Consider the following 21042-nt stretch of genomic DNA (forward strand, 5'->3'; position numbering starts at 1 on the left):
GACAAGCTTTCATTCTCAATCAACAGCTTGCAAGTGTTTTTAAGGTGGAGAGAAGCAATCAGCAGAGCTCTAGAAGAAGGATTTCCCAAGCACTGCACAGTAAAAACACTGTGATGCAAAAAAGGACAAAATACATTAAACCAGGTTACTATAATACACCATTCATTGTTTGTACTGTATGGTGACAAATTACTACTGTCTGTTTACACTTGTCAGCCTAGAACATGCACAAAATAACAGAACCTTCTTGCAAATTTTCAGACAGTTCTGTGTCAGTTTTGTGGAGTTTTGCAGAGAAGAGTGTTTCAACAGAGAAAATGCTAATTTGTTTGCTGTAGTAACTGGTAGAATGTTTGGCCTATTACATCCAGTCTTATGGTATAGTAATAACTGCCTGATTGTCTAACAATAAGCACATCTTTTCAATATGTCACTCTAAGATGTGTTAGCTAAACTTGATCAGAATGTATCGGTCTTGGAAACAACCAATAAAATATTTGTGGCAGCAGTTTTTTGCAGTAAAAGAGAATCCAAATAAACAGTAAACTGAATAAGGAGCAAATTCTAAAATGAAGGAATAATAAAAATGAATCAAATCAAAAGAATATCAGTTTAAAAAAATAGATGAACGAATTAATAGAAATAGCAATGATTGAAAATAAAAATTACAATGAAAAACTATCAAAATAAATGTATTTTAAGGTTTGTGAAATTTGAATGCGCTAAAGTATGAAATAAGATTGGGGATGCGATAACGGATTCAAAAGCTTTTGTAATCTGCACATAGATTTGTATTGAATGAATTGCATTTAGATACAGAATTTTTAGCAAGCCTTAAAACTAATTCCCCAGTTTGTTACAACTAAAACCAGTGGTGCCGTCGTTTGGTTGCTGAAACACACTTCAATGTTCATTAACCATGGACAACTTATAAAGACTCTTTAAGAGCATGAAATCATTTTTCTATGTATTGCATGTTCTTTAAACTATATTTTAAATCACCATCCAGTAACATCTTAACATCTTTCTACAGACACTGTGCCCTCAGTGACTTAGTGTCCTTGTAATGTGTACAAGGTGAGATGGGCTGAAAGTCTTATTTCACTTACACCTGTCAGAGGGTTGCTTATATCAGAAACTCTTTATTGAGAAACTGTTATTGAGGCTGAGGTGGTGGAAGAAAGAACAAAGAAGGCGGATGTAATATTTGGACTTTTACAATGACAAGTCAAAAAGGTTAAGAAAGTGATCAGAGGAGACTACATGATAATAAAGATAATAAAGAAGAAAGGCTGGGTGTTGAAGGGTTTGAAGTGTCCTTCATTCTGTGCAAAAACAGCTTCTAACTCTGCTTTTCTACATTTCTATATACATCTAAATGTATTTTTATATGTTACTCAGTGGTACTCAGCTTCAACAAGGGATACCACATTTACAAATTTTCTGCTCTCCACATTTCTGTCTTTACCAGAAATAAAATTTGTGCTAATCGATGCCCTCTCCACAGAGCAAACATGGCTGAATATCCATTTCGTCTTTAACTTGATGTGGCAAGATGGATTCTGTTGACACGCATTCCTCTGTGGAAGGTCTCCTTGCTTAGTATTCTATCCAGGTCTCTGAGAAGTCTACACACCGCTCTCACCAGGGAAATAGGGAAGGCTGGAGAGGAGAGGTGAAGAAAAGACAACAGGAGCAAGATGTGGAGAGGATTGAGTCTGAGGAACATTGAACTGATGGCAAGTCAAGTAAAGGTGACAGCTCTGACAACAAGAAACAGGGCATTTACCAAATTTAGCTCCCGAATGGGGTTTGACACAGCTTAATATTTATTGAAAGATATGCAATTCCTTCTAAAAAAAAAAAAAAGATTTGACAAACGCAAAAAACTCAACAGCCTTTCCTTTTGCTGTTTTTTTTTTTCTTTTAGCTGTGATGTGGATCATCTTTCTCAATCTCCAAACATCCTCCACTGTCACACCAGCCCTCTGCATTCCTTCCTTTGCTACCTCCATAACCCCTCTCAGTTTTCTTCCTCGTTAACTTCTCCCTGGGAGCTCCATCTTAAACATCCTTTGTTCAATATATCCACTATCCCCCTCTGCACATGTCCAAACCATCTCAGCCTCAAACATCTAACTTTGTCTTCAAACTGCTCAACATGAGCTGTGCTTTGGAGAGGCTCATTTGCAACCTTGTCAGTTTTAGTCCCTCCTTTTAACTTTAACTGTACACGGATAGTTTTAAAATGCTTAATTTATTTTCTATATACTTTAACTTGTATTTGAGGCCAATTCTCAGAAATATTCTAAATTTCTCAAGAACTTGCTTTGAAGTTCAATAAGGGAAATTCCTGATTTTAGGCTTTGAAAGCTTTTGTACTTTATGAGAAAATGTAGATAGAAACAGGTTATTTCTTATTATGTTATGACACATAAAACATCACAGTGAGCAAATAAAATTGCAATATAAAATAGTTGAAATAAAATTAAGAAAAAAATATATATACAATATTTTGCAAAGGTTCTCAGGGCTAACTTCTGGATGTTATACTTCTAAGCAGCAAGATATTTTAGAGATCATTAAACATAGTCTTGATCAGCAGTGTCTCAAAGTTTTATTTTTATTTTATTAGTATCTGCAGCAGGTGAACAGTATCAGAAATCTGTGTCTTCAAGACCTGACACAGGACCTGAGAGATCCATTATTCTCTAATTGATCATTTTCTGTATACTGTTTACAACAAATAGGTCTTTGCAGCTAAAATACCAGTTTTTGTTTGTCAAACTGTTGTCTTTCTCAAGAAGAGTCAGACAATGAACTGAGGAAGAGTAATAAGCTGCCCAAGTACCAAAAGGAGGCATTGAAAAACCTTCAGAAATCAAAAGAACTGTTGATAAGACCACTCTAAAAGAAAGTCTGAGCTTATGGAGTGGTCTAAAACCTTTGCAGAGTACCTACGTTTAGACTATGATTTGTACAGAGCTGATCAGATATTAGAAGCTCTGAAATAATCAGCCCAATCAAATCTTTCAAGGGACATTTACTAAGTGACATAATGAGGAGCAGGGTAAGGACGTGCAGGACCTACTGGTGAAAACACACACACACACACATCAAAGTCCAATTTAAACATGCTCACACAAAAATAATGTATTTGTTCAAATCTCAAAAAGCTACAATATACCATAGAACATTTGTGAAAATATGTGAAATTAAAGAGCACAAATCAGTTCTGACCTCATGTCGGTGTCAATATAAAGACACTTTGACCAAATGGCCGCCTGACAGCACATCTCCCTGTGCACATCAGGGCTCCTTGGATAGCTTAGTTTCTTGTTAGGTGATGGACACAGAGCATTTTACAATCTGATGACCACAGCAGATACAGTGAGCTCCAAAGACAACCCAGTCAAACAACATCCTACAGAGAGACTGACTCATAAATCATCATGGTTGTCACCGTAATTATTGTTATTCCAACAAAACACCACTTTCATCAGTCAACTTATCAAGTTATTTTTGCTTAAAACTCGATTTTTTTAAACAGTCCAACAAAGCAGTGTTTATGTTTTATTATTTGGCAGCTGAGTCTGATTGTAACAAAGTTGATTATACTGCATATCTGTTTAAACTGGGTGGACATTTAGGTAATATCTCTGCTGCTTGTGAGGTGTCAAATCATGCCAGCATTTATTGCTGCCCAGCTGTTTGGGCTTAGGCTATTAAATTACATAAAAGTGCCTCAGTCCACCTCAGTCTTTTTCTTGGAGTGTTCAGAACCTAAATTTAGAACAACCAGTCAGAACACACAGGATGGATGTTAGTTCTAGATGTGAACCAATAGATCATCTGCTGTGTTTTTGATCTGATTGTTTTTCCTTCTGTCCTGCATGTAAACCTGCAGTTCTCCGGTTTTCTCTTGTTTAGAATCCAGTCACTCATTTTGAACTGGTTTTCATATCCCAACCAACCTCAAACCTTTTGGAAGCATCCCCCTGGATCATATTTACGATTTTTCCAATCAGCAGAAGCAAAGAGACAGAGACTTAAATAAGATATTTTGCACAGCCAGCTGTGAAGTAGATCATAAACAGTTAAACTTTAGACTAGGATTTTCCTAAATGCAAGTATTGCACATTTGATAACAGAACTATTTATTATTTCTGGCAATATCTAGATTTTATCCAACATATTTCATTTTTTTTTTTGGAATACCATACCAATGGGTTTAACTTGGTAAGGGAGATCTTCATAATCCCCATGGTGGTGCACAATTTGGCAGAACCTCACATATATGCAGGACCATGAACCAACCCTACTACAATGGCCATATTCAGTCATCTGTATTATTTATTTGCCACTCTGATTTAAATTTTGTTTTTCAAGATTTTTTTTACTGGATTTTAAATCTACATTATACAAGAGCGGCATGTTCAGCATGCTGAACCCAGTAAGCTACAGAATCAATATATGTGCAGTCTTTTGCTGCACAACAATAAGAAGCTCTGTGATTGGATTTTTCTTGGAGAAGCAATGCCATAGATTGCTGATGTTTTTATTTCCACAGACATCTATCGCATCCCATGAAACCACATTTCCAGTTTTACCAGCAACTTAATGACTGATTTTTAGCTTTTATTGTCCCGCTTTATTTAAGTGTTGAATCGTTAATTACATTTTTTAAATAAATAAAAACATATACACTGGAATTTAGAACAATCTATCCATTACTTGAGTGAGGAGGAAAATCCCACTAACATTTTTTACAACATCTGTAGTGCTCACCTGATAGCATGCTTAACAATTCCTAAATAAAAAATTTGACCTAAAGCATGTTAACTTCTTATTTCTCGGGGACAACAATACGACAGTAGCTGGAAGACATACTGATGTAAACTTGCACAGATCTACAGTGAGAACAGAAACTGAACTGAAACAAAGCTGAACATGGACCCATTACCCACACAGACAGCACAATGGTCAGAGGAGTGGGAAAATATCTAAACGTCCTTAACTATGTTTCCCTAGCAACTGTTATACACTATCTACATGCCAACCAGTTGTTTGGGACGGATGCCAAGTGAAAAAATAAAAACGTTTTAGTCAGATGTGGCTGATGAACTTGTGAAAAACTACATCATGGCCACTCTTAGGTATAACAGAGGCTCTGTGATGCTGTGGGTATGATTCCTTAACCTGGGGATGAAGAAAAATTAGAACGTTTTTGCCAAGGTAATGCAGTGGAAAGTTAGTAAAACTCAAGAGCAACTAATAACCACAATGGTTGGAGCAGGTCAAACCGTAATATAATTTTACTATTTACAAACCATAAACCATGCCTGAAAGCTGAAAGAAAAGAAAAATGGCACATCAGCTTTCTAAATTACTTAGGTGAAATCAGCTGATCACACATAAAACCAGCTGTGCGCAAACATTTCCCTCTCAACACACAAAACAATACCCCCATGAAACAGCTCGTGCAACAGTGCACACAGAAAAAATAAAGTGTCTGAAATAAATCCTCCTGTGATCTTACAATCTGAGATCTCTCATGAGAAAAGTCTGTGGTTTTGCACTTTAAATCAGAATCTGAATCAGCTTTATTGCCAAGTTTGTAAAGACAAACAAGGAATTTTGTCGGGGTCTGGAATTATCTGTTTTTCTGTTTCTTGCCTGCTATTTACTCTGCTTAGTCTATAGGTGGCGGGGGAGCTCATGGGCACACAGGTGACAGGTGTGGCTCATCTTGATGATTGCTGCTTGGAGCATTTAAGCAGGAGGCTCCCAGCACTTCAATGCCTGAGTGTTAGACAACAGTGGTAACAGACTCTAGATTTAAGCTTAAGCTTTCGTGTTTTCTTAGAGCTTCGACTAACCTTTTGTGTCCCCCTTCTCGAGTTGCTTTCAAGCCCGCTCTGTTTCCAGTTTGTTTCCTGACTCCTGCATCCAAGATTCACGCCTCCAGTTCCTTCTCTAGACAAACTCCAAGCTGGCAACTTCCTGGCCTTGCGATCAACCGGCCACAAACATAAGCGAACCGTGTTCACCCTCCAACGAGCTCCTGTGCAAGCCTCACCACCCAGCGCACCACGCCACCTTCTTCGGACCACGGACTAAGCTCAACTGGATATCCTGGAAACTTCCTGCAAGCATCCATAGACTAACCTACCTTGGATATTACCCTCTTCAGTTTCCTCTGGTCTCATGCTCCCAGACTCCACATCTCTCTTTCCCCCTGGCGGTTCAATCATATCCTCCAGTAAGCGTTTCATATTACTTTAACTAGCATAGTCATTCCATCACTCAGTACTTACCTGTTCGCCCCTTCTCTGTGCAGTTGGTGATCTACTGATCCTGGTTCTCTCGCCACTACTCATTATTGATAAAATCTCTTAAACATCTGTAATATTCTTCTGAGTGTATTTCTGCATGTGGGTCAGATCGGTTCTAGAATCATGACAAATGTGATTCCGGTACGCTTTGCTCTCAATAATAAAGACTATCTTTTTAAATGTACATATACACTCACCGGCCACTTTATACTCGTTAACGCAAATTTCTAATCAGCCAATCACATGGCAGCAACTCAATGCATTTAGGCATGTAGACATGGCCAAGACAATCTGCTGCAGTTCACAACGAGCATCAGAATGGGGAAGAAAGGTGATTTAAGTGACTTTGGATGTGGCATGGTTGTTGGTGCCAGATGGGCAAGTTTGAGTATTTCAGAAAGTGCTGATCTACTTGAATTTTCATACCATCTCTAGGGTTTACAGAGAATGGTCCGAAAGAGAGAAAATATCCAGTGATCGGCAGTTCTGTGGCCGCAAATGCCTTGTTCATGCCAGAGGTCAGAGGAGAATGTGGACTCAAATAACCACTTGTTACAACCAAGGCATGCAGAAGAGCATCTCTGACTGCACAACACATCAAACCTTGAGGTGGATGGGCTACAGCAGCAGATGGCCACACCGGGTGCCACTCCTACCAGCTAAAAACAGAAAACTGAGGCTACAATTCGCACAGGCTCACCAAAAGTGGACAATAGAAGATTGGAAAAACGTTGCCTGGTCTGATGAGTCTTGATTTCTGCTGCGACATTCGGATGGTAGGGTCAGAATTTGGCGTCAACAACATGAAAGCATGGATCCATCCTGGCTTGTATCAATGGTTCAGGCTGATGGTGGTGTAATGGTGTGGAGGATATTTTCTTGGCACACTTTAGGGCCCTTAGTACCAATTGAGCATCGTGTCAACGCCACAGCCTACCTGAGTATTGTTGCTGACCATGTCCATCCCTTTATGACCGCAGTGTACCCATCTTCTGATGGTTACTTCCAGCAGGATAACGTGCCATGTCATAAAGCACGAATCATCTCAGACTGGTTTCTTGAACATGACAATGAGTTCACTGGACTCAAATGACCTCCACAGTCACCAGATCTCAATCCAATAGAGCACCTTTGGGATGTGGTGGAACGGGAGTTTCGCATCATGGATGTGTAGCTGACAAATCTACAGCATCTGTGTGATGCTATCATGTCAATATGGACCAAACTCTCTGAGGAATGTTTCCAGTACCTTGTTGAATCTATGCCATGAAGGATTAAGGCAGTTCTGAAGGCAAAAGGGGGTCCAACCCGGTACTAGCAAGGTGTACCTAATAAAGTGGCTGGTGAGTGTATAAACAATTGACTTTACAATAGAATATAACGTGAGATCAGTTCAAGTATGCATGGTGTTGTTCTGGACTGTCAAGTGTTCATCAGAGAAACAGCCTGGGGGAAGAAACTGTCTATGTGGGCTGGTTTTAGCAGACAGTGCTCTGTAGCGCCACCTGAAGGTAAAATCCGCTCACAAGCGCTCAAATCTAATGCATGAAAAATAACTCAGTCTTGGTATATACAAAAAAAGAGAAAGGGAAACGTCTGAATGGTTGGCATTTCGATTTGCTGGGAGGTTTCCTACTCCAGGCCTTGGGCATATACTTTAATGCAGATGATCCTGTCAGCGAGTCTGGTTGTTGCTCCATGTGCCAATGAATTATGAAAAGAAGCCCTTGTTCTCGTTATTGCCATGGCTGAGACAAAAACTTTCTCCTAAAGCCCAAAATTGCATCTTCTTCAGGCAATCTTTGGAGTATCATCATCCAGACTGCAGCATCTCTCCTCTCTGCTTCTCCTGCCACAGCCCCCTCACATCAGAACCCCTGAGCCTTATTTCATAAGCTCTGTCTGGGCTGTGGTCCAGATAATTATCCCAGTGTATCATTTGATACATGAAAAGAAACATACAAGAAATTCTTGCATATCAAATTGTTAGGGTTAATTAATGATTATATATGTTTTAACTTTAATAGAAGTGAAGCTTGCTGTTCAGAGTGATTATATCTTATATGTACAAGAGCTGCAAGATAGAGACAGGATGTTCTAGAACATTCTGTCAGTGCAGCTGTTTCTAATCAATATGAGTGTGCATCTCTCCCTGTTTTGTGCTTGGAACATTTTGTAACCAGGGCCTCTTCTCTTATGAATAAAAGGCAGAGAGAGCAGGGGCTGTCTCAGAGTGTTGGTGGAGGATTGTAACTGAGCAGCCTCTGAAACACTCTCACCTGCAGGTTAAAATGAACTAACTTCTCTGTGTCTTTCTTTGTGCAGAATTGTGAAAGTGTTTGGTGTTTAAACCTAACATAAATGGTCCTTCGAGCCGGATGCCAAGATGCTTGATGATCCCAGTGGGTGAGTGAGATTCCAGACAAATCTGTGGCCACAGTACTAATACCCTTTCCGGGACTGGTCCCTCCCTGACAGGCTGGGGTCTGACGGCTGACGGTACTCCCAAGGACACAGAGAACCAGTGAGTAGGTCTTTCATTTAAAAGGAATGAGTGATGAAATGCAAATGACCTAAAATAGTACAGTATAGAGAAACCCTGACAATTCTAGACACTATCAGGTGAACTAAAATAGACAGTTAAATTCCGCAGGAGGGTAGACTCCCTTAGTTGAAATAGACTAATTAAACTCTACACAGGACGGCGGAGTCCTCTGTTGAACTAAAATAGACAGTTAAATTCCGCAGGAGGGTAGACTCCCTTAGTTGAAATAGACTAATTAAACTCTACACAGGACGGCGGAGTCCTCTGTTATGTTTTTGTGAAAGTAATTACAGTAAGAGTAAAACGCGTAAAAAAGTGTGACTGAAAAACGTGTGGAAGAGTGAATGGAATCGTAATGACCATTAGGTCCTTACTTTTCATATAAACTGAAAACAGATAGTAAATGGTGAGCCTTTGTGGATGCTTGTAGGCAAGAAAATCCCACCTGAACAGGGTTGAAGTGGATTTTACCACAACTGACTTCTTGATCACCATCCTGTTTTCAAATACATAAATCCAGTATTTAGAATACACCAGGTATTAAAAAACATACTGGATCTAAATCTAGTTCAAAATGGGAAAGGGGCAAAGTAAAGAGAAACAAAGTAAACTAATTGACTTAGAAGGGGAGGTAAAGTTTATGGAGAACTATGTAAAAGGAGCAGGTATGATCTGTCATAGATGGAATAAAAAATAAAAAACATGGGTTTTTGGGCAAATTAGATACAAAGGATGTCTTAAAATTACAAGGGGATCTAAAATTAGCAATAATGAAAACTAAAAAGAGAAAAATAACAAAGAACAATGGGGGAAGAACAGAGAAAAAGCTCTGATTTAACAGAAATATGTACACGATGGCATAAAAATACGGATTTTCAGGTAACTTAATTATCACTGAAATCCTAAAACTACACGGGGATCTTAAACTGGAGATTATGCATTTAAAAGATTCAAGAGACAATAAAAAACCTTGCCAGATTATAATTTCAAAGGGGACTTTTCAGTCCCTGAGTGCTCACAGTTGATAAACAGATTAAAACAAAAAGATGAATTAAAAAAAAACAACAATAAGAGCAGCTTTTAACTGACAGCCATAATACTGAGGCCTTAAGAAAAGCACAGAAAAAAACTTTCAGCTTAACTGAAAACAAATAAAGGGGGGGGCGGACTGCCACCCATCCCAGTTTAGAATACCAAGGTAGCCCCAAATTATAAAGACTAAGAGGTGGTTTTAGAGGACGTGGTAAAAGAAGTTAAAAGAGGAGGTGACAATGTGGACAACATGGAAACTGTCCAACTGGACAACCCAGTGAACAATGACTAGAGTTGTTAAAGAAGTAATCTGAGAGTAAAAGATTTTGTAGGCAAGCATTAGTGAGAAACAGGTGCTTTAAAAATCATTCTATGGTGTTATACTACCAACAATATCATGATAAAATGCAAAAGATTCATTTTACAGGGAAATAATTCCATATTTGGCTCAGATTGTTTGCATTCTTGATTTTTCCTCTTTGAGAGAAGTTAAATTTCAGCTCTGTGAAACGACCTTGACAAAGAGATGCAGCTGCCTGAAAACAAAGATAAAACTTCTGCAAACAGCAGAAGCCTGTCTCTGCTGAAAGGTCTGAAAAAATTGTAACTCTACCCTGCATGTGTCAAACTCAAGGTCCGCGGGCCAAAACCGGACCCCAGAAGTTTAGTGATTCTCTAGAAGTAGAGCCTTTTAATATGGTGATTGTGTGCTTGAATGTTATTTTGTCAATCAATAAGCAGTTTTGTTTACATTCTGCCACAATCTGCCTTTTGAAAATGTTTTGAATCTTGCTCTTTATGTATAAAAAAAAAAAGAAAGAAAAGAAAAATTGGCTAAAGTCTGCAGACATAAAATGAACCTGGATTGAAGCTCTAACTAAGTTTATTTAATCTGAGATCTTCTCCAAATGCAACAGTATATGTCAGTCTACATGAGATACTAACAACTTCACCTACTGGTATAATATAAAGATGTGATTGAATATGTGAAACAAACAATGATGAAAGTTTTTCAACAGGTGATGCTCATCCAGGAGGAAGACAGTGTTCCTAGGAAATGCAGCTCATTCATTAACAATCATTTTTTCTCCTATAGGTGGACGTTTTGCTGATTAATCATAGGCTGGATCTATGAAACATTATGTGCACAGAACAAATGACCAAGGTTCTGACTGACTTATGAACCTCACTGACCTGACAATGATAACATGACACCCAACAGATAACACCTTTAAGGTGGATCCACTAAGACCACCTTATTGATTCTTGGTGAATAAAAAAAAAAGAATTGAAGCGTTCAAAACAGACCTTGTGGAAACAAAAGGGGTTATGAGGAAACAATGTGCATTTTAAGAATAATAGAAGTCAAATTATGTTCAAATCTTTGCAAATAAAAATTACTCTGACAGAGAAATAAGTAAGTAGTGTGTGAATGTGTGTGAATGGGAATGACTGATTTCATTGTAATGCATCTTTGAGGGACATTAAAAGCGCTAATAAAGGTCTGATGTTCTGATGATCATTGCCAAATTTATATCTTAATAAGGTTTCCAGAATCTTTTCCGAAAAATCATATAAAGATAGCAAAGGTTCTACCTGTATTAAAAATACTGATAACTATAGGAAAGTTCATAGATCTGTCTTCAATTTTTCCTAATTCTTTTACAAACAGGTTATTTAAACTTTCATGTGGCCAAATGTCTGTGTTTGACTTTCTGTTTTTGTGAAATAAATGTCTGTTTCATGTTATGTAAAAATTAGAGTCCTCAACATTACCATAATAATATTAGGTCAGTTCTCTATGGTAAAACAAAAAGATTTTAACAGATGTTTAGACTTTTTCCAGTCAGGTTCAAAATGATTGAATTAGACTCAAACTTAACATAAGATTAAATGAACCTTAACAGAATTACTGGACTGGACTGAAATAGAGAAAACTTGAGTTAATTGAAACAAACTTTAGTTACTTGAACTAAATACAAAGCTGACTGAAACTGTATGTTGTATCTATAAAACTGGGTAAAACAAACTAAGATTATAAGATATAATATGCCCTTCATTTTTTGTGTTCATCAGTGAGTGAGTTTTTATTTTTTATTTTTAATAAGAACTAAACCAAACATTATCTGAAGAAATAGCAAAAAGCAGAAAAGACTTAAAAGATACTCCTTTGACAGAAGGAGAAATATTATTTGTAGACGGGTCTTCCAAAAAGGATGAGAAAGGTAAAACAAAAACCGGATATGCTGTAGTGACTCTTAATAAAGTACTAAAAGCAGAAGCACTCCCTTCACACTACTCAGCGCAAGCTGCTGAGTTAGTAGCCTTAACTGAAGCATGCAAATTAATGACAGGAAAAAGTGCAACAATATACACTGATAGCCAGTATGCATATGCAACAACGCATACTTTTGCACAACATTGGAAAAATAGGGGTATGATTACCTCCACTGGAAAACCTGTAACACATGCAGCACTATTAACAGAGTTATTGCAAGCAGTCCAACTGCCAAAAAAGCTTGCAATATGCAAATGTGCGGCACACACCACAGGAACAGACACTGTGACTAAAGGCAACGCCTTTGCTGATAAAACTGCTAAAGCAGCTGCAGAACAACAACCAAGTAGTCTTCTCCTAGTAACAATAGAACTAAAAGATGAAACATTACTGGAAATGCAACAACAATCACCCCAAAATGAAATACAAACCTGGCTAAAAAAGGGAGCTCAACTTAAAGAAGGAATATACACCTGACCAGAAAATAAACCTATCCTACCAAAAAACCTATACAAATGGGCAGCAATATCGAGTCATGGAGTTTCTCATGTCTCGAGAGGAGGAATGGTAGGATTAGTGAACAAAATATACACAACATATGGATTTAACTCTTATTCAAAAAATTTTTTGTAGAACATGTTTGATCTGTGCTAAACACAATGCACAAGGGAACTTCAGACTAAGTGGGAAGGTCCCTATCAGGTGTTGTTGACCACTGGAACTGCAATTAAGATTGCAGAAAGAAACTCATGGATCCATCTGACACATTGTAAAAGAATAATAGAACATGACTAAAATAAGTTTCTTAATAGCAGTGTATATTCTAACCATCATAATTTGTGTTGTGGTCATAGCATTGTGGTATCTGCTGTAGCATTGTGACTTTTCAACAAACCTACAGAGAAAAGTCCGGCTACAAAGGGAATTGTAATTATAGTTTACAATTGTCTCAAACCGGTGAAGATCTCCACAACTCTGTTTAAAGGTGCTTAGGAAAGGTTCCAATCTATAAGTAAGATGTACACCCCCACACACAAGAAAATAGTGCTAGTAGCTGGAATAATCTCAGTGGTAATTGTAGGAGCTATTTTACTATGGGAACGTTTTTACGAAGAAAGAAAAGATTTGAGTAAAAGACAAATAAATGTTAATTCCTGCCCAAATGATGTAGGCATCAGAACCACAAAACTATGTGTACCAGTACAGAAAACCACTACAGTAAAAATACCCTGGGGAACGCTTGGAACAGCACGTGATGGCACAAATGAACAAGCCTCAATGTATAAGAAATGGGATTGGTATTTGACCTATGGAGATGTGCAATGGTGGAGTTGGAAATACTTAGTAGCAGAAACAGGACAGGACTGGTCTGATTGGTCCACAGGTCCAGCAATTAAATGGAGAAGACAATTGACCCTGATAAAAGATGGAGGAGGTCTAACCTTGACTGTGATCTCCCCCAACAACACGGGATGTACAGACTTTGTGGCGGCACCATATGTAGATTCTAGCCAAGGCCAATATTACTGGCAGATTCAAATATGCGTTAAAAACATTACTGAGCCACTTGCGGTAATACGGCATGATGCAGCCACACCTGAAAACAAAACAAACAAATGGCATATGGGGCTAAAACTATTAGTGGAGTTCAAGACAGAACCAGTAACCCCAGATGACTGGTTCAAAATATCTACAGGAATATCTAAAATAGATAACAACTGGCTTTTAATGGCAGAACAGGCTGCCCAGGCAGTAAAAACAGATTGTGTAGTATGTATGGGAGCCAGACCACTGTTACAGGTGGTCCCCTCAACGTTGACAGAAAAATGCTTAGTAGAAGTAATGAACAGCACAAGACTCTCAACAAACTGTACTATGTGGGATAAGATTTATCCCTTGACTACAGCTGAAAAACAAAAACCGATGTTTTCAAATAAGGTTGCTCCAGGAAATTTTTCCTGTATAAACCGAACAGGTGTGGGATCAAACATAAGCAGACTCAATAAAGATCAATGTCACTCCATCATAGCAGTAGGTGTCAGCTTTAAACCTAAAGCACGCAGCGACATCTGGTGGTGGTGTGGAGACGATAAACTGTATGACAGGTTGCCATACAACACAACTGGATTGTGTGCATCAGTGTCATTAATATTTCCCGTGTCTGTCATTCCACTCTCAGTGGCAGAGTTGTTGGGAACAGTAGCCAGTATATTTCCACATACCTGGAAAAGTAGAGTAAAAAGATCAGGATGGAGTAAAGACGACCCTACTTATATAGATAGCATAGGAATACCAAGAGGAGTTCCTGATGAATATAAGTTAGCAGATCAAGTAGCAGCAGGTTTTGAATCCACCATATGCTGGTGGTGCACAATAAATAAAAACGTTGATAGAATCAATTACATCCATTACAATGTGCAACGACTAGGAAATAAAACTGAAGAAGGATTCTCAGCCATCCATGAACAATTGTCAGCTACCTCTCTAATGGCTTTCCAAAATAGAATTGCTGTCGATATGCTCTTAGCTGAAAAAGGTGGAGTATGTTCAATATTTGGGCATCAATGTTGTACATTTATTCCAAATAACACCGCAGCTGATGGGAGCCTCACCAAGGCCCTGGAGGGCCTTAGGTCACTTAACAGCAAAATGAAAGATCATTCTGGAGTTGACACCACAATGTGGGATGGGTTTGGAGAAATGTTTGGTAAATATAAACAATTAGTGTTGTCTATCCTTATGTCAATAGCAGTCTTTGCAGCTATTCTCACATTGTGTGGATGTTGCTGTATTCCGTGTATAAGAGCTTTGTGCACTCGCATAATAACCTCTGCTATTCAGCCAGTCAAAACAGAAATGTCAGAGATGTATGCCCTCCTGAGACCTGAGGAGACAGAAGGAGCCAGTGATGATGATGATGATGACCAGGAAGAAGAAGAGACTTCTCTGCATTTCCCTGATCTGTATCCTGACCCTGACGACAATTAGTTGTATACAGTAAACTTAAAGACCTCCTGCTACTTTTTTAATGACATGTACAGATAAAACACACCATGATGTCTTAACTGAAAATCTGAGAAGAAAAGGTTAATGATTGATGTATCAAGTGTTTAAAACATTTATAAAGAGGAGGAAAATGTTAGGGTTAATTAATGATTATATATGTTTTAACTTTAATAGAAGTGAAGCTTGCTGTTCAGAGTGATTATATCTTATATGTACAAGAGCTGCAAGATAGAGACAGGATGTTCTAGAACATTCTGTCAGTGCAGCTGTTTCTAATCAATATGAGTGTGCATCTCTCCCTGTTTTGTGCTTGGAACATTTTGTAACCAGGGCCTCTTCTCTTATGAATAAAAGGCAGAGAGAGCAGGGGCTGTCTCAGAGTGTTGGTGGAGGATTGTAACTGAGCAGCCTCTGAAACACTCTCACCTGCAGGTTAAAATGAACTAACTTCTCTGTGTCTTTCTTTGTGCAGAATTGTGAAAGTGTTTGGTGTTTAAACCTAACACAAATAATACAAACATTACTTGTATTTCGTTTGTTTTTATTTTCTAATTGATTATATATATATATATATATATATATATATATATATATATATATATATATATATATATATATATATATATATATATATATATATATATATTTAATAATTTATAGCTTTTTACACAGATTACTTTAATGTGACAGTGTCGCACAGTAACCTCAATAGCAGCAAAGCCCTACACTGACAGGTGGAGGCGGAGCTTCCAGCAGTCAGTGGGTCCGTGGAAACACAACAGGTTCAGTGTCGAATGGAGCGAGACCGAGTGGAGTGGAGCTGTGTTGGAACCTTCAATGGAAAAGAGGCATTAGAGTGCTTCATGAACAATTTGGACTACCACTATACTTCGAATAAACATCTAGGGACCTGTATCAGTAAACTGAAGCTGGGTGGTCATTGGATCATTCACATAGAAAATCAGAATCATCTTTATTGTCACTGTAACGTAGGATGAAATTAAATTGTCATCCAATCAGTGCATTAAAAGAAAGCAAAAGTAAAAAACAACAAATGGCTAAATTAACACAGAAGTGATTTATCAGACACAAAGTCCACTTTCTTCCATAGTCATCTGTCTCCAGACCTAAACCCTACAGAAACCCTATGGGCTGAGCTGATAAATCCGGGAGGATTCAGGACACTGGAAGGTCTACAGATAGTATACCCAGAGGTCTAAGATCCCTCAATGCAATCATGTTGCTAAAATGTGACTGTGCAAAGTAGAAACAGTGCTGTTTTTAATTTTGGAAATAAATAGTTTGAAATGGTTTCTTTGTCCGCTAAAATTGGATTCGAATCAAATCACATTTTTCTAAATTATTCAGAGTGAGATTATGTGTCTACTATAAAAACAGAATTTATTTAATGTATTTTTAGATGGCAGGGTGTGCTGTATACAAGTACACACCGCACTTTTCAGATTTTTATTTGCAAGCAATTTTTAAAATCCTCTGTCCTACATCCACCTTACTGTTTAAGTACTCTATTGTGTTGATCTATCACAAGCAAATACGTTGCCGTTTGTGGTTGTAACATCACAAATAGTTGATAAGTTCAAAGGATAGGAACACTTTTACAAGCCAGTCTAATGCTAGTGTTACTGAGGTAGCTAGATTTCTATGACTCTCTGCTGATAGCGAACTAAGATCACTATCTGCCTCCACTATATGGAGAATGTCCTCTTTACCCAGTGGGGTGAAGAAAATAAGCTGCAACACATCTTCTGTCCTGTCAGAGAAAAGAAGCCACTCAGACTGTTTCCCATCTGGCTGAGTTGATTGTAAAGGAAGGTTAAAAAAAAGCTCTTATTTGCTCTTAAATAAGATGCCGCCCAAGGCCCAAACCATTCAGCCTGCAGAAAAAAGTGTCTGTGCAGAGATTTCTATTGGCAGATTGTGTTAAACTCTGATTAAGTGAAAAAAGCTTGCAAGGTCGCAGAAAGATTTCCATAGACAAGTCTTCAAAGATGCACAGAAAAACACATGACATGTGGGACAACAGAGCAGGGCTTCATCAGGGCTATTTTTAACCACCCAGACAGCAGCTAAGGAACATATTTATTTTGTTGTTTGAGACCTTTGGCTCTGTCTTTGTTTGAGGTTTGTTTCTTCCCACAGGATTGGTTCTCCAACACACTAAATCACCCAGATGTGAATATTTATCCTGACTGGCTTTTTTAAATTAGATATTTTTCCTTCATCTTTACTTCATGATCTCAGTACACCAACAGACAGATCAAGATGTTCTCACAGCCTTAAACTGGGCATTTGTACATTATAGTTTACACTCAAACTAATAATTAGGAATTTATATGTTTTTGTGACATATTTCTTCTGTTAAAATGGAACACAAAATCTGCTTGCTGCCACCCACATAAGTTACATTACAGACGAGCTCGTTGCCCTCCTACAAACATGAACTTTCAGGGTCAGAGGGATGGAACTTAAGCATTCGTATCACTGTATAATTCAATTCAGTTCAGTTCAATTTAATTCAAAAATACTTCTAATTGTCCAGGTACTTTGTAACACAGGAAACAGCAACTGAAAGCACAGGATGCAAAGACGGAAGGTCCTGAACAGACGTTTCTTAAAAATTCTAGTGGTTTAATTAGTCTTAAATGGTGGAACTTATCCCCTCTCTAACTCTAACACCCAACCTCTCAGACTGCCAGTGGAGTGAGGGCTATTAAATTTAATGCAACATGTTTTTTAGTATATCATATTTCACTTTCTGTAGGATATTTTACAAAATGTGACCAGGCCAAACTGTAAGCTACTGTGTCTTAATCAGATATAAGGGTTAATATACACTACCGGACAAACTTTCTCATTTAATGGTTTTCTTTATGTTTATAACTATTTATATTGTACACCAATTTATTATAATTCCATATGTGTTCATTCACAGTTCTGATGCCTGCAGTGAGAATCTTCAATGTAAATAGTCATTAAAATAAAGTAAACCATTAAATGAGAAAGTAGGTCTAAAAGATTTGACTAGTAATGTAAATGAATAAATCTTTCCAAATGCAGGAAATAAACCATAATAAACATGAAAAGGAAGACACACGTGTTCAGTTCTTGTTAAAAGTTCTTGATGAAAAGCATTAGCAATCCAGACTAAGTTTTAAACTAACGGGCCAGACTTTCCTTTGAAACCAATTACAAATTAATATCTAGCTTTCATGTAGAGGACCAGGACAAACTGGAAGGGACAGATTAGATTTTCAAGTAGGTTACCAATATCTGGGAAGCATGATCCAAGGAACGTTTTTAATGACAACATAAAGAGGGAAAAGTGTTGTAGCAAGGGACCCATGGAACCTTTAGAACATAGCACCCAGTTCTGTTAATTAAAGGCTGGTGCCTATCTCCAGCGGTCATTGGCCATGAGGAAAGGTACACCCTGGACAGGTCAACAGTCCATCACAGAGCAACTAAAAGACACACAGGACAAACAACCATGCACGCACACACCCCAAGTTTAGAAAGACCAGTTAACCTAACTGTCATGATTTTGGACTGTGGGAGGAGTACCTGGAGAGAATTCAGACATGCAAAGGGAGAACATGCAATCTCCATCCAGAAAGACCCCACACTAGGGATCGAACCAGGACCTTCTTGTTGCAAGGCAACAACAGATGCATCAACAGATTGGATTTTAGAGAAATCTGTCAACAATGAAACACAGATTTTCTTCTGCAGGCCCATCATAATATGGCACCCCTTATACCCACCCTTCGAAGCTGATATGATATTGGAAAGTTTTACTGTTAGTGGCCGCACAGGGTGAATGGAAGCGGGAACAGACGAAGCACATGTGCTATACCCAACATAAATAACCACATGGAGAGGGAGGCTAGATGTCAGTCAAAAGGCCGATACACTCATAAAAAAATTAGCCTAAATTAGCCCAGATTTCATAATGAAAGACTTTTAATAATTAGATTGATGTAAGATATACGATGTGTGCAATGGAAACCGAAGTCAAAGCCCTAACCCTAACTTTTGTTTGTACTTACAAACTTGGCCATTAAAGTTGATTATGATTCTGATGATTATTTCTATCAGAACCTACGGTGGCTGTGTGCAGGTTATGTGTGCTGTGCTGTTTTTTTGCTTCTCCATTCAGGGGGTGACGGGCAGGTGCTTCCGCACAGGTGTTCCTAATCTGAGTGCAATCAGCTGGGCTTCTTAAGGGAGTGCTTGTAGTTACAGAGCATGAAGACGGTCTAGTAGTGCGGAAGACATTATAAACAGCGAGACGGCAGCTTCCTTCTGGGCTCACTGGCTACAATGAAGGCAGCGCTGTCCCATTCTCCTGCTGTTTTTAGTCCAGGATTAAATACTTCAGAGCCTCTGCCCCATCCTGCGCAGCACAGCGCTTCTGTCTTCAGAATACCCAGCCATCCACTCAAATTACCGGATTAATCCTTCAGCGTAAATCAAGCACACTTACACATGCATGAAACCCTGCCTTACCTTCACCGCTTCTGTGTGAGTTACAGCTTCAAACACAGAGTCGTTCGCTGCTACTATCTGGTCCCCAACTCTCAGTCCTTCTCTCTCGGCCGATGAGCCCGGCTCCACCAGAGACACGTAGATCCCCACGCCGTGCTCTGATCCCCCGCGGATGCTGAAGCCCAGACCTTCGTGACTCCTGGAGCGCGTCAGGGTAACTTGGCGCACCTCTCCAAAGAGGCCCTCAGTGAACAGAGGGGCCATGGAAGTTGTGGGTTCCGGGCAGCCCGTCGTGAGAGGCTGCTCGCAGATTGAGCTGACATACGTATGCAGTGTCGAATCGCCCTCGTCTCCTAAGCTTTCCGCGCTGCCGTTGCTGGGAAGCAGGTCTGTCTTCAGGTAGAGCCCCTCGGAAGTGTACTGGTCAAAGAGGAGCTGGTCGGATCTTGGGATGACCAGGCGCAGCTTGGGCAGCAGCTGTCGCTTCCCGGGCGTGTTGAGAATCACTTTGAGAGTTTGGACAAGGTCGAAGACGTTGCGTTTGGCGTGGTAAACATTTAGACAATGGATAAACTGCTCTCTCTCCAGGTCATTTAGCAGCAGGTTGAGGGTGTTATGGAGCCTGCGGACATTTGTCGAGAGCGCACGGCCCCCTAAGACGGCCGAGTTCACCGAAGTGTTGGGCGAAGCGCGCTCCAGATCAGCGCTCATCCTACCGCATAACGGAAAATCAGTGCGCCCTGTAGTGCTGTGGACGGATCGGGCATTTGTTCCAGCGCCGTTCACTTCACGTTTGGCATTAACAAAGTTGAGAAGCTCCCGGAGCACCAGGCATCAACAGGTGACCGACGATCAATATGCGTAATAGCGTTGATGTTTGTCACGAACACATTTCCCATCTAACGCTTACGTTTCTTTGGCTCCGAAAAACAGAGGGGATATTGCTGTCCCGTCCTGTCCTGTTCAACACGAGCTGCACCGGGGTTCTGAACGGGACGCACCTCTGCGACTCAGATTATCCGGTATGAAGGGTTATCTAAAACCAAGTCAAACTCCACAAAAAGCTGTTTTAATTTAGGTGAATTTTAAATAGGTCCTATTGGTAAAACACATCAACCCTTTGTAATTATGAATGTTTCCACGAAAACAGATGCTACAGCAGAATGTGCTCCTTTCTGCAACGAAGCTCTTTGTGAGCGCAGCTGGAAGAGAGCGCAGAATGGGACGCGCTCAGGAGTCTTTGTCTGTAGGATATGACGCATGTTTGGGTGACCGTGGCAGTCTGTGTTGCTTGGAAACTGCCAAACATCACTCTTTAAATGTAGACTGAAGCTAATGTC

At 39.2% G+C, this 21042-nt stretch overlaps 1 protein-coding gene across 5 annotated transcripts in view; it reads right to left on the reverse strand.

Moving 5' to 3' along the window:
- Positions 1-21042, reverse strand: part of whrnb (whirlin b) — a 106238-nt gene extending 85196 nt beyond the window's left edge. For 3 of the 5 annotated variants that reach the window (XM_047381225.1, XM_047381226.1, XM_047381221.1), the window contains exon 1: positions 19724-21041. In XM_047381225.1, the coding sequence (XP_047237181.1) occupies positions 19724-20413 (690 nt within the window). In that variant the 5' untranslated portion in view covers positions 20414-21041. Of the gene's footprint in view, positions 1-19723 lie in introns of all 5 variants that reach the window. The other 2 variants (XM_047381222.1, XM_047381227.1) reach the window with 2 other exon arrangements.

Source organism: Girardinichthys multiradiatus, chromosome 12 (assembly GCF_021462225.1).
Source record: "Girardinichthys multiradiatus isolate DD_20200921_A chromosome 12, DD_fGirMul_XY1, whole genome shotgun sequence".
In the NCBI taxonomy this organism is placed as follows: Eukaryota; Metazoa; Chordata; class Actinopteri; order Cyprinodontiformes; family Goodeidae; genus Girardinichthys; species Girardinichthys multiradiatus.